At 42.4% G+C, this 15,624-nt stretch overlaps 1 protein-coding gene across 2 annotated transcripts in view; it reads right to left on the bottom strand.

The window, feature by feature from the left end:
* The window catches only part of LOC132987015 (neuropilin-2-like), a 97,771-nt gene that overhangs the window by 72,849 nt on the left and 9,298 nt on the right, over positions 1-15,624 (bottom strand). For both annotated transcript variants that reach the window (XM_061053779.1, XM_061053780.1), the window contains exon 2: positions 10,646-10,826. In XM_061053779.1, the coding sequence (XP_060909762.1) occupies positions 10,646-10,826 (181 nt within the window). The remainder of the gene's footprint in view (positions 1-10,645; positions 10,827-15,624) is intronic.

Here is a 15,624-nt window from a genome sequence, read left to right as displayed (position 1 = left end):
ACGTGGAACTTGCATCACAGTTATGATTCAAGCTGTCCCAGCAGCGTGAGCATGTGTGTGTTTCTGTGCATGTGTGCTTGTGTTTTGTGTGTATGTGTATGTGTGTGGATGCGTGTGTCGGTGTCACAGTTCCTGTCATATTTTCCCCAGAGAGCGCCTCATCCCATGCGACAGTTTCCTCCTCCTCCTTTTCATACTGACAACTTTATTAAACGGCAACTCATATCCGGACAAGATCTGTTTTCTTTTATTTTCCTGGCTCATCCTTTCCCCTTATACATTTTCAATCTTTTACTTTGCAAAGCTTTTTCTTTGTCTACTTCCTCTCCTCTCCATGTCCTCTTTTCCTCCCTCAGCCTGCTCAAATGTGCTGTAAGCCACATAACCAGTGGCCAAGAGCCAACGTGTGGGTGAGACGGAGGAGGCAGAGATGGGGTACAGGAAGGGTATTAGAATCTTATGAATATTTGATTTCAAAACTATCTTTTTTTATTAAGAAACTGATGGAGAAGACGGATGAAGGGGTCATTCAAAGGAAATAAGCAACGTCCGGTTAGACCTTTGAAATAAAGCTTTCTGGGTTACATTTCTCATTTTGAGACTTATGAGCTTGCAAATGTAATAAATAACAAAACGTCACAATTTGGTTGTAGTTCAGGCACCAAAGCAACTGGATTTGGTTTAAGTAAAATAAGGACATATGTAACTTACTTTAAAAGCAATAATCTTCCCAAAGGAGTCAACCATGACTCTGATTCACATGAGAATCCAAACCCCAGTCTCCTGGGTATAGAGACTAGTATGAGTTTGACCAATCGATCGTCCACAACCACCACTTCATGTGGATTCCCGGCCTTGATACTAACCGGAGTGTCCAATCAAATAAGTTACTCAAAGGACAGTGCTCCCCTTGAAGTGAGCCTTATGGGTCATGATCTGACATGGTGGGCCACTGCTTCAGTCCTTGCCTGTCTACTGCACATTGCGTGTTTGAACTCAGAAGGACCTGGATTGGCTGTGTTGACATTAAAAAAGGGTGATCGTAGGGTTGGGTTACAGCCGACAGAAAGAAACAGCTTCACTTTTACAGTAACACGGCCCCCTGAGAGTGCCTGAGCAGCCGCACATAATCATTTTCCAAAGCTCAGTTTTCATTACCTTCCAATAAATTGTGGGGCTGTCGTTTTTTTTTTTTTTAAGATTCATGCACTGTGAAGGCTGTCTTTACTGCGAACTAAGCGCCAAAATAAAAAGAAACAGAATTCAAATTTAGCCGACACAGTGTGAAGGTAGAGCGAGTGAGAGAGCGAGAGAGAACATGACACTGCTTTCACCCTGCCAACTCCTCCCCACAGACAGACAGAGACAGGTGTCCCTCCATCCCTTCCTCCCTCCCTACAGCCCTGCGCCTTTAGGAAAAAGCAGAAAGCACACACGTACACCAGAGACCTGCACAAACACACTGCCTCACACATAAACACACTGATGCACACGCGGAGCCTGTGGCCATGCACTCAGATGGATCCATACTAGGGTTTGAGGTTCCCTACAATCTGTGTCTATGTGTAGGAGGTGCACGGCTTCTAACAAACTGTGTAATCCCATCGTCTCTCTATCATTCTCTCTTTCTTCTCCCCTGATATATTTCACTGCAGCTAATCAGAGATTTTCTGAGACTTGCCACAGGGAATGACAAGCAGTCGGATTTTGTTTCTCCCACACTTTTCCCTGAAATTCTCTTGTTAACAAGAGGTTTACGAGATGTTTTGTCTTCACTTACAAGGAGGAAATGATGAGGAAATGTTGTTTCCAAAATGTGTAACATGGTAACATGTTTGTACACACAGATTTAGTTGTGGAAGTTGGCGGAAAAGTAATAGATTTTACTTTATGGGAGAATTTTGATGTGTGTGCATGTGTGTTATGGGGGTTGGGTTTTTTGGGGGGGCGAGAAAGCTCTCTGAAGGCAGTTTGACATGAACCAAGGAAAAGGTTTGTGTACAGACGCACTTCCACCCCTCCTCCCATGCTCCTGCTTCTCCCTTCTGTCTTGGACTTAATTGCCTTTCACACGTTCTCTCTCTCTCTCTTTGGGTCAGGAGTTGTCTCCTTACACCTGCACATTTCTTTCAAACATCAGGGGTGCCCTTAGCAGCAGACAGAGCGTCTGCAGCCCAGGCACACATAAACACATGGACACACACATGCTGGAAAGAGCTCAGAGCAGGCCTGACTTGCCATAGCATGTGACAGTGTGTTTCACACGCTGAAAAAAAAAAGACTTAAGGCTAATTCAAAGTTTATTTTGTCATACTGTGTTTCTTTGTCCAAAATGAAAAGTATTTTTTATGTTGTCTTAATTGTTTGTGAGGCCAATAAAAAGACAATCAGCTCACTAAGAACACAACTTGAAGTTTTTATGGAGTTAACTGCAGGTCAAAAAACTTAATGGAATTCAAAAGGGAAGTGAAAACTTTTTTTTTACAGGAACTGAAACAACCAACCATGAGTGGGTTCATACACAAACACACAGACACTCCTATGTTTCCTGCAAAATAGTGAGTGTCAAGTGAGTGACTCAACACAATTCAAGCTATATGCATCCCTGAGATTTATTTTAAGGTGGTTCTTTGAGAAGTAAGACTGGACTGGAACGCTCTCAGAGAAGACAATGGAGGTGACTAATACCTGTTGACTGCTGTCTCATGATGTGCTGACAATTCCCGTCCGGCATGACAGGCTCTGATTCATCAGCGGTTGCCATTGTTTTTTACTTACTGTGTGTTCTAATTCCCATGAATGTACTTCCATGGAAACGCATAATTAAAACACTACATGTTCGTTTTTCAACAGTTTAATGGGGAGGGGAAAATTCACACAGTTTTGTTGGCCCCCCGCTGTGTTTACTGTTTCTTTCACAATCAGTGTCTGTATAAATGCATATACCTGAGGAGTGGAAGCAGCTGTAGTCAGTCTGTTACTGAAGCAGTTAGGTGGATGACTGACTTCACTGTTATCAAGTAATGTAACAGTGTTTGTGTGTATGTGTGTGTGTGTGTGTGTGTGTGTGTGTGTGTGTGTGCGTGCGCGCGCGCGTGCGTGCGTGCGTGCGCGCATGTGTGTCCAGCCGTAGTCTCCAGTACAACCAATCGATTCCTCATTATGGCTTTAACACACATTGATCAGGGTCAGTCCTTCAAAGAGACAAACACACACACATGCATGCACTCACGCACGCACGCATACACACACACACACACACACACACACACACACACACACACACACATACAAAACAGTAACAGTCATTGATCAGGTAGACCTTCAGGCCTCAGCGAGTTTGAGGAAGTCAGACCACTTACATTATCATCATTACCTTTATCACCTATCTGTGTGTGATAAATCACCTTAGAGCCTAATGAAATCTTCATATTTCAGATCTTTTTCTGAAACCCCTGACATGGGTGCAGTATTTGGGGAAAAAGTTGGACTGACTACCCAGGGCCCCATGTGGAGGGAGGGGCCATTATAGGGCCTGCAACCATTTCATAAAATAAAATTAAATAAAAGCAGGGTTGAATTCAAACACCAACTAAATTACTCTCTGCTTAAGACAGTACAAAAATTCAAAATAAAAGCCTGACCATTTTTATTATTAAATACAAAATAATGGAATTTTAAACATATGCTTAAAAATGTACTTTTGACAATTGAAATGAAGCTATTAATCATGATGACAGATTTTAATCATTTGACTGCCCTAATAAGATGTAATGTAAAAATCTTGATATGCCTTAAAAGAAATAAAATGCCTTGAAGATGCATATATTACACATTTAAATCGTTTTCATTGTTTAATTTAGTCTGCAATACAGTTTTTAACAGTGTAACACAAAGTCTACGCTATTTAAAGCAGCCACAATAGCAAAATAAAAACTTCAATACTATACTAGTTGATATAGATATTGATACTTGATTCGATACGACAGCAAAAAATTCCAGACTCCCATATTTTGGGTAATTTTTTTGTTTCCAGCTATCAAAAATTGTTATTAATACTCTATTACACTTGATGAGGTCGAACATGTGTTTTTTGATTAGCTGTAGTTGTTTCTTTTTAAGTTCCCATAGGGTTAAAGGGCCTGATGTTCACACTGAGCTCATCTAACTTTTATGGACAGAAGTTTCTTGTCACTGTGGCTTTTTCATCCCGCTGATTCCAAGATACACATGGAAGTGATTGTCCATCTAAACTATAGCAACCACAAAAATTAGGGGAAAGCCCAATAACTCTTGTTTCTCAGACCAGTGTGAGCTGTGTCATCTCACAGACTTTCTACACAACAGCTGAAGGGAAAGCTTAGCGTGAAAATAAAACTTTGAAACTTGAGGTAAAAAACAATATTTTTTGAGCATCTTGTTGCATGAATGAGATTATTGCTGATTACCACACTTGCAAAACATACGTAAATATCTTCCTCATCACAGTTGACGGGAGTGAAAGCAACGTTCACACTAAATTATAGGCAGTAATAAAAGCCTAAACATTTGCCTGTTGATTTAAATTGAAAAGAACCACCTTTGTAGACCTCAAACTGTGCAATCCTGCAAATCTGGTCATCCACATGTGCTCTCTCAGCTCCTCTCTGTGTGTCTTTTAACTTTGTTCTGGGACCCATTTTAGACACATGATCCTCCTGCTGGTAGAGTCACTGTGAAGTGAATTCAAACATGCAGCCAGCTGCTAAATGTCCACAGTCGGTTACTGAAAATCCACTGTCATTTCAGATGAACTTCCTCTCTGTGTCATACAGTCTCTTCATCTCCTCCTCGAGCTTCCTCTTTTTTCCCCACTCCTGCCCTGAGGCCAGTGTCACATCTGATCACTCTAACCTTTTGCTCTGCTCCTGGTCTTGTCCTCAGGACTCTCACCTGCCAGAAAGGTGTGACTGTGTGTGTATGAGCTCCGATATTTCAAGATCTCTAACACAATGAAGTGAGCTTACAAGTGTTGTTTGTTTAACAAGGGTCATATTAGAGGAGTTTGTTCAAATTTCACTTGTTGAAATGCGAGTTACTGAGGGAGAGAAGAGAAGAGAAGAGAAGAGAAGAGAAGAGAAGAGAGAAGAGAGGAGAGGAGAGGAGAGGAGAGGAGAGGGGAGGAGAGGGGAGGGGAGGAGAGGAGAGGAGAGGAGAGGGGAGGAGAGGAGAGGAGAGGAGAGGAGAGGAGAGGAGAGGAGAGGAGAGGAGAAGAGAGGAGAGGAGAGGAGAGGAGAGGGGAGGGGAGGGGAGGGGAGGGGAGGGGAGAGGAGAGGAGAGAAGAGAAGAGAAGAGAGAGGAGAGGAGAGGAGAGGAGAGGAGAAGAGAAGAGAGGAGAGGAGAGGAGAGGAGAAGAGGAGAGAAGAGAGGAGACGAGAGGAGACGAGAGGAGAAGAGAAGAGAGGAGACGAGAGGAGACGAGAGGACATAAAACAGAGCTAAAAAGCATGAAGTTAAATGATTGATTGAGGCGGAGTACAAAGACAAGGTCTAAATCATTAGTGAAACCATTATCGTTGACTGCAGCTTCTCTGTCATATAAATCACTTCTTAATTCACTGCTTTACTCCAAACTTTTTGTGTAAACCACATAGCCATGAAGCTGCCTACGTGCCCGTCTGCTTGTCATTCTTTCTCAGCACATAAGTTTATTTGAGAGCCACACAGATGGTCTGCCACTGTTTGCTTTTGTAAGGAAAGTCAGCCCTATACTACGTCTGCATTTGTGTGTTTCTCTCATTTTAATTTCGAAAATCAACATCTGATGTTGGTGTGATCCGAGGTAAAGGTGGACTGGAGAGTCTGCAGGATGAGCAGAGGATGGGAATAAGAGACAGACATATAGAAAGAGGATTTAAGTGATGGATAGACACAGAGTGGAGGATAAAAAGAGGATGAAGACAGATATAGGTTGAGGAAAATGAAAAAGAGAGTAGAATAGCATTTTAAAGAGTGGAGATGAAGGGGAGGAGTGGGAGAGAGGAAGAGAGACAGAGAGAAATGGAGGAGAGTGTGGCATATGGCTCACTGCCTCTGTGTTTTTTCATATGCAATGCTGAATAATGATTTGGCCTATAAAGGATTGGCACACCGCGGAATGATGAGGGTGAAGAGAGGAGGAGGAATGGGGGAGAAAGGAAGAAGGGGAAGATGCATATTGACAAAGACGTGAGGAGAGGAAGAGGTGAAGAGGGAAGAGGGGACATCGAGGAAAAGGGGGGAGGGAAAAGAAGGTGGGACAGAAGAAGACGTAAAGCAGATGAAGGATGATGGATGGGGTCCACTGGGCAGTGGTGAGGGGGTGGGGGGGGGGGGGGGTGAGGAAGGGTGAGAATGAATGGAGGGTAGAGGGAGGGTAGGGAGAGAGCCAGCAGGAAAGAGGAGAGGAGAGAGGGAGGAGAGAGGAGGGAGCTGTCAGGATGATTTGAGCCTGCCCTCAGCGGACCCTGACTCTGCACTTTTCCCTAAGCAGCAATGTGTGTGTGTGCGTGTGTCTGTGGGTGGGTGGGTGGGTGGGTGCGTTCTTTCCAAACACTCCAAATAGAGATCTTGCTTCCAGAGACAGAGCGGTGCTGTGAGCTAAGGGGAAAATGTGAAGTAGACAACCAACCGCTGCCTCAAAAGGCTACACACACTGTAAAAAAGAGATCTCTGACTTAAGCTGTTTTGATATCTGCCACATGGAGGCTTTTTCTCTTCTCTGTTGCCCTTTTATATGAAGTCTCAAAACAATAGTTTTACAATTTGGGAAATGTGTTTATGTGCTTTTTTTTTGTAGAGAGCAGCAAAGCTTGATGCCATTCTTCTGTGTCTGTGAACATACGAAGGTGGATAAGCAGTTAACTTAGCTGAGCACAAAGGCTGGAAAAAAGGCCAACAGGTTACAGAAGGAACTGTCAGTGGCAGCTGTTAAGCTCTCCGATTAACATGTCGTCTAAGGTTTGGTTAATAGAGTGGAATTTTTCTTGTTTACACTCGGCAGTGTAATTTATTGCGGAGACACCCCTTCCGATCCTAGGGATGAACATAAAAGTTGCAGCAAATATAAGGCTCTTTCTGGTTCAACAAGTAGCCCATGCTGTTTTCAAACATTCAAACTTTCTCCAACTTTAACCACAAATGACCCTGCATGAAAACATTAGAACGATTAGGAACTTTGCATTTCACAGATCTAGGTATACCCAATCTAAAGCAGGGACACCTCCAATAGTTTATCAGTCTGTCGTTGGGTTCTCATAACATGGCCCACATGCACAGCACAGATACAGCTGCTGGGTGATAACTGAAACCTGTCACCAGAGGCACACTAATGTGTTCGCATGTCGCCCGTCATGTGATGGGAAATGAAAAGTCATGGTGAGTCATGACCGGCTATGGCTCCCCAGATCGTCTGTGCATGCACTGTCTCGCTCCCTGCAGCTGTCTCCTTGCACTTAAATGGCTCCTGTATATTAATCTTAATGAAAACATCTCTCTCTGTCTCACCACCTCTGCATCGATTGTGCGAGCAGAGCCAGAGCAAGTGCTTTAAAAAAATGTGATGCTTTATAGATTAGAGATTAGCATCTTATATTGCAATCAGGGTCGGAATAGATTAGAAGGCCTCAATATAGTGACATAATAAAATAACCCCCGGTCTGAGCGAGGCATGCAGATTTATAACTATGCTGTTTGTGCAAATGTGTGTATGTGTGTGCGCTGATAAATGTTGTTGTGAGAGACTGATGCAACGGTATCATGAGGTTTTTTTTTATGAGATGAAGAATGAACATCTTGCTTGCTCACAATGTAGTCTTTGTCCATAAACACACACACACACTCCTTTGTCTCAACGAGATGAGCGAGATGTGTGTCTTTTCTGTATTTTCATCAACAGCAGATTTGTGTTTCTAAGAGATGTAGTCTACGAGCAAGAAAAAAAACACATTGATTATGTTGTTCTGAAAATAGGTAAATTAGTCTGAGGATTTTAAGGAGATAGAGAAAAAAGAGACAGCGTACGACAGCCAGACACAGTGGAGACCGTGTGTGTGTGTGTGTGTGTGTGTGTGTGTGTGTGTGTGTGTGTGTGTGTGTGTGTGTGTGTCAGGGATGTTGCTGACAATCACTGGGTGACCATGTTCGTCTGCCGCCCCTCACTGCCTCCACTTCCTCACACGCACACGCACTCTGTTTCTTCTCCTTGGCCTCTTTGCCCTCTGAACCTAACAGCTCAATTTCAGCCTACCCTTGCACACTCACACACACACTCACTCACACACACACACACACACACACACACACACACACACACACACACACACACACAAACTCACGCTCCAGGCATCGGACGCCTGTGGACTGAAATAGCTCTGTCGCAGCATGACACTTGTAAATAACAACCTATTAGACGTGAGCTGCTGCCACCAACACTGCAAAAGACCACTCTCTCACAGGTGTGATTAAACAATTACTTTTCAAAAAATTTAACTTCGAAGCAAACCTCAACCAAGAAACGGTTTAAACACACACCAAAAGTCTTGTAATAAAGAGCAGCCGCAAATATACATACAGTGTGTTCCCCATCATAAATAAATCAGAGCTTGTTGTTTCACCCAGATTTTCTCCTTCTGGGAAACTAGTGGACTTTAAATGGATGAAAGAAATTCAAAGAGAAAGAGGAAATAAGGGCAAGGGCAGGAGAGGAGAGGGGGGGGGGGGAGAAAGAAGATGGGACATGGGGAAAAGAGAAGAGGAGGAGAGGGCTAGAAGGAAAGAGAAATGCATCAAAGTGATCCGGGGATGAGAACAGTAGAGAGAAAATGACGAGGACCGGGCGACAGACAGAGAAACATGTTTTTCATTTCCACAGCACACTGTGAAAGTAAAACAGAGCGCAGCACAGCAAGCCTTTTTCAACCTTTCAGCCTTTTCGAACAAACAGCCAGCCAGTGAAATATTGATGCTTCAATTCCAACAAAGAAATGTCTGAATGATTTCGGTACATCTGAGTGGGGAAATTCACCTATCTATAATTGATACAGCTGAAATGTTAATAACTGGATGGGAAAGCACCGGAACAGAGGGGGGGGGGGGGGGGGGGGGGAGGGGGGGGTTGTAAGTGTAAGTGTGTGTGCTTATGTGTGTGTGTTTCTGTATTGGTCTATACCTTCTTGCATGTGTCAGTGGGTTTTATCTGTGTCCCTTTCCACTGATAGAGCCCATTAGAGCCCTGAAAGCCAAAAGCCTCTGCTCCAGCAGACAGTCATACATGACATGTCCTTCCACTGAAGATGAGGGGAGTCAACTTGTTTCATTTGCAATTAGTTTTTTATTTTCAAAATGGCAAGTTATTATTTTACATAGACACACCACAAGGGTTTTTTTTTGTGTCCTGTGTCTCTCACTCGGATAACTATGAGTTTCCCAGACGGCATCTTTCCAGATGTTGTAAATGAAAAATTTAGTTCAGCACTGCTGTAAAAGTAAAACATTCAATCATTTGTTTAGCTACTAAACAGCTTTAAGTGTGTCCTCAAATCTTTTTTTTTTTTTTTTTTTTTTTTTTTACAATAGTTTAACTTTTTCACATTGGTGAAGAAACCATATAAACTGATGAACCTGGAAGCTCCTTGTGACTTTGTACTTTTGTACTTTTGTACTGTATATCTTGATCTACTAATTAATACAAACTCATTAAGGTTACTGATATTACTAAACTAAATATATATAACATGTCCTTAATATCTGTGAAATTTAATTTAACCCTTTGCCTTCTCATCACTTTTTGCATCCAACACACATCAGACAGACAGACAGACAGACAGACAGACAGACAGAGAGACAGGCAGACAGGCAGACAGAGAGACAGAGAGACAGAGAGACAGACAGATAGACAGAGAGACAGAGAGACAGGCAGACAGACAGACAGACAGACAGAGAGACAGAGAGACAGACAGACAGACAGACAGACAGACAGGCAGACAGACAGACAGACAGACAGATAGAAAGTAAACTTAAGTGTCCTTGCTTCTTAACCAGTCTCATTCTCCTCAGCAAGCATTCTTCCATGTTTCCCAGCATGCCTTTCAGTCTGCCTTCATCTCGTTGTATTTCTAATTCATGCTGCAGAAACTGTCTGCCTTTCTCTCACTCTAACCACGCAGCCGACGTCAAATAGCCAAAAACAATGATCGACACCAAATCCTCTAATCTGTGTTAAGTCTTTTCGAAGTGTGAAAACCATGCCGGAACAGTAAATGTGTTGTAATTAGACTTTGATAATTAGAGACGAGGGACAGAGGGAGGTCCCACAGTGATGATTATGGGATAGCTAAAGCCAGAGAAGCAGGAGGAGAGTGGGCTGAAGTTCACCAAATACACCCAACAACTCTCACTTAGAGGCAAGCTGGTGAAAGACATACTACAAAGAGACTTTTTTTTTCTGTAGTCAAAACTTCTCTCAGTTCATACTCTTCCTTATTGCTATCCATCCTCTAATGAAATACAATTCTTCACATCTCTTAGTAAACTATTTTCCAAAATCCCATTGTTTGCAACTCAACCAATGCAGTAACAATCCCTCCATCCAGCCATCCACACATCCATCAATTCATCAAGTCTTTACCTGCAGTCCAGTTTCTCGATCTCAAAGTGAGGGTTGAAGTTTAGGACGATGCGTTGCGAGGGTTCAGGGGCTGTGATGACCCAGCGACAGTTCTGGTGAGGTGGGTACTCCAGCGGGTAGCCAGGAGTGGTGATGTAGCCGGCATCACTGGCATCTAAAAATCCTCCACATGGCTCAGAAGCTGAGAAGAGAGAGAGAGAGAAAGAGGACTGTATCAGTGAATAAAATAACCTCATAAACAAATTGGGAAAAGTCACTTGGATGCAGAAGCAGGTTTATTTTCTTTGGCTTTGGTCCACTGTGTCATGTCATGTATTAGGTCAATTATGGAAAGGGTTTAAACTGGGATAAGTTCAATATTTTTCACAGGATAATAAACAAATTCACATAATGAGCAGATGTGAATGAGAAACAGTTTAAGCAAAAACGGGAAAAAATTACTTTTTGAAGAACAACAGCAGGTAAAATGGAATCAATTAATTCAAAGCCTGAGAATATTTATTTAAAAATCATACAACAAACAGATCAGATAAACTTCTAATAACAATATGTAGGGTAAATGTTGTTCTTTTAAATATGCAATCAATAAACATGATTTCACACTGGAAAAGTGGGCAAAAAGGATGAAATGCAGATAAGAGTTGTGTTTGCTGAGACAGGATATGAGAAACAAAGACATGTGTGTGGGTAAGTGTCTATGTGGATGCTGGGTCAAAGGTCAACTCAGCATCATGTCATACAAAGAGTCTATTCGGACCTATGAGGACTGGCACACACATCCATACACACACACACACACACACACACACACACACACACACACACACACACACACACACACACACACACACACACACACTTAGTGAGTAAGCCTTCCAGATGGCACAGTTACTGTCACTGAGCGGATCCACTTGTCGGCAGTCATACGTCTGCGTCGTGTCACACACAATGCTACTCATTCACAGCTGCAGATGTACCCTGACATTGATGGGTAACTCATATGTGTCTGTGACACCCAACGACATAACACACACATCTCTACTGTATTACATGTGAGGCGGCTATTGTACACCATGCTGGCTGCCCTGTTTGATGGACTGTGCAGACTTTCTACATGAGCTGAACTTCCTCATTGTTTAAAAGCCACAAAACTCAAGTTAAACCATCATGCTGGATTACCATCTTTGTTTAAAGGAAGCATTTCTAATGTAATGACCCAGTATGAGCCACAATATAACAGAGACTCAATATGATTTCTTTATCTAATTTAAGGGATATGATCAAACTAAAACATGTATTTTCTTTGCCTTACAACCGCGTAAAATTGTATGTATTTTATTTTATTACTAATTTTTGAAAAGTTTGTGAGTTAAGTATTTGTTATGGGACAAAACTTAGAAGGGGTGCTTGGCGTTCGTTGAGTAGACGTTTATTTAGAATGACTTCATCCAATTCATTATGCCTGCACCAAACTGATAACATACTAAATATTTAGACACAAGCAGATGCATTTTCCCAATGAACATTTTGGACAAAAATCTGACCACATGAACCAGTAAGATTTAAAAAAAAAAACAGCATCTGCTATCGTCGGATGCTTGCTGGGAAGCTCTTGGCCGGTGAGCAACCTCTTAGATAATTTCCTGTTTATGTGGAAAAAAACAAACTCAGCATCAAGCTCCTGACAGTATGCATTATTGTTTCAATAAAGGCTGAATGCATCTTCAAAAAAATACTGCCTCACAGAGAGTAAAAAAAAAAAGGCAGTTAACCTGTATAAAAGTATAGGTCACTTCTTCGTCTGTGCCACCGTCTCGCTGTGCTGGCTGTGCTGTGACGTTTTATTTATTGCCAGTGTGCTGAGTAGGGTGTCATAGCCAAGTCAAACTACTCAGCAGAATACGACATATTTTAATGCCTTAAATAGACCGGCTACTGTAGACCAACTTGAAGAGGAGTCACACATGCAAACATTAACACATACCCGCACGGCATAAACACTCTCCTAGACACCATGTTCGAATGGAACGCTAAAAAAAAAAAAAAACCTGCAGCATCTTCAATATAACTTATTCTCATGGCTGAAAAAATATTTTTGTGCATGGACTAAAGTATATACGCTCAAAAGTCTGCAAATGAAGATACAAGTGGAGCTCAGAGCTCAGCACACACAAAGTGATTGACACTTTGGCATCTATATCTGGCATCTACCTCACACTCTCTGCAAACAATTAGTGACCCCCCCCCCCCCCCCCCCCTCCACCCCATCTCTCTCTATCTCTCTGCTCCATCGCTCTCTCCCTCCTCCGTCACGGTGTGAGCCAACTAGTCCTGTCTATCTCAGTTTCCAATCTCCCCGGTGACCTACGGTAATACAGGAGTAGAGTTACGAGGCCCATGTAACCCGGCCAGATGCATTTCATCTCAGCACCACCTGGATTAGTGTTTAACCACTCTGGAATCTCACAGCACCATCAGCCAAACACCACATTTAGCCCAACTGCTTAGCTAACTGTCTCTGACCCAAAAATCTGGGTGATGCAGAGGCGATGCAAGAGGGAAACATCGAGGGCTGTTAGAGAAACGTTACTGATTAATAACCTAATGCTTGGGACTCATAAGGCATACTTAGTTGTTATCGGGATGGGCCTTAAAATGAGTGGATGTGTTTTCATTAGAGTCGGTCCCTGGGTGAGACTCTCTGAAAGAGCCTGTTAGAGGTTTGTCTCTTTTTTTTAGAACTATAACTGTAATCTTAACTTGGCTGCAGCCTTTAAACCACTTTCAGCTCCTCTTCAACCTTCTGTTGGGTATACAGTCAGGTATGAACAGCACAATCAATACTCCACACAGAAAAAAACATCCTTATGACGCTTTGTTCTGGGTTTTTCATTGAGAATGTCAGAGAGATTTACATATTGTTCTAACATTTTCTATTAATAAAATAAGGCAGAGTATAGGAAGCGTCGCATTCTTTTTCATGAATATATTCAGGGTATCGACCCTCTCCTCTTCACTTCTGGCATACAGCTGATAAAAGCAGCATTTCCAGGTGGCTGATAGATATGCTTGTGTGGTAGAGAAGCAGACATTGTGTCGTCTATCATTCTGCACAAACGCACTAACACACACACACACACACACACACACACACACACACACACACACACACACACACATGCACACGTTCGCACACAAACACACACACATCAAAACAAGGCAGGAGGTGACACACATTGGGGCGATGAGAGGATGGGCGACGTTACATCCTCTTGTATATTGCACAGCTTAAGATTTTAATCGAAGGTGAGGGTGTTTGTTTGATTGGTTAATGCACACACACACACACACACACACACACACACACACACACACACACACACACACAGAGATAGACAATAAAAGTATAACCTAATCAGATATTATAATGTAGAGTACCTGCAAAGATTACAGGGTTGTATCACCTGTATGTCTATTTCTAAGAAAGTGTATACAGCTCCTAGAAGTAAATCTATAGGAAGAACACTAATTTGTATTCCACCCTGCAGCACCCTGACCTGCATGCTGGGAAGAATGTTTAATGTCTGTGTACTTATGTGTCAGAACAGAGGAGATGCTGAGCAGGGTGGGGGAAAAAGCAAGAATGCATGTCAAGAATGATCAAACTGGTAAAAGTGATAAAGACAGGAGGGATTGGGGGGGGAGGGGTTGATGAAGAGAGGAGAGAGGTCAAAAAGATGGTCTTGTGTTGCAAAGAGAGGACGACGCAGAGATAATGAGAGCGTTAAACTTTCTTTGAGTCTTAAATCAGGATTTTGCACATTGTAGTTTTGTAGTTTGTTTTAGTGATTCAGAAGTCTCGTTGATTATCAGAAAGTGCAACAATTATACTAACCAATGATGGAATTAAGAAAAAAAGATCAACATTGTACTAAATCAGTCTTTCCTGCAGCATCACACTAAACTTGATCTAAGCTTCTGTGGTGACTCGGCACAAAATGTTTGACAAAGAAAAACACCAAAATCCAATATTACGTCACCATTTCCTCTCCCTCTCTCTAAGTTTGTTTTGTCCTTTGTAAAAGATACCACAACTTTCCTTTTCTGAACACAAGATTTAACAACCAAGCAAACAGTTTTTATCCAAACCACATCAGTACGCTTTATCTTCAAGGAGAAGTTGTATTTAGACGACATACTCACTATGAATGCAACAAAAACACAACAACAGAAAATTGCTTAACCTTACTTCCTCCTTAGACGTCACTGAATCTGGCCACACACACACACACACACACACACGCACGCACGCACACACGCACGCACGTACGCACACACACACACACACACACACACAGAATAAGCAGCAGTAAACGGTGCTAAGCAGTCGAGCCGGGATATAAGACAGGTCACTGCATTATTTATGGCTCTCTGCCACGTTTGGTATTGCATCCTGATAACACCTATTCAGCAACTTTTCCCCACATGCACATACCTCAGTACACACACACACACACACACACACACACACACACAAACACACACACACACAGATGCACCCATATGAAATGTAATAAAGACCTCCAAAGAAATGCATGCACAGCAACATGCACAAAGGAGGGCACACAATCTATCACACAAAGTACCAAACACGTTGACAAACACACACACACACACACACACACACACACACACACACACACACACACACACACACGCGCACGCTCTGGAGCTGCTTTGAAAAAAAGCATTGAACTTGTTTGTTGGCCCCAAATGCAAATGTTCTGACCTTGTTTCTAAACTCTTTTACAGATTCATTTCCCCTCTGAGCAGGGAGTCTGATCTGACTCTAAAGAGACACTTTCCAGCACGTCACAATCGATTTGCTACTCAGTGAGAACTTTGCTTGTGTGTTGGACTATTAGTCTGCATTCATTTCCAATGGCCGCAGCTTATAATGAAAGCATGAGTGTTTATTC

The sequence above is a fragment of the Labrus mixtus genome, chromosome 13, assembly GCF_963584025.1.
Source record: "Labrus mixtus chromosome 13, fLabMix1.1, whole genome shotgun sequence".
NCBI lineage: Eukaryota > Metazoa > Chordata > Actinopteri > Labriformes > Labridae > Labrus > Labrus mixtus.
The sequence above is the reverse complement of the archived record's forward strand: the minus strand, read 5'-3'. Positions and strand labels throughout refer to the sequence as shown.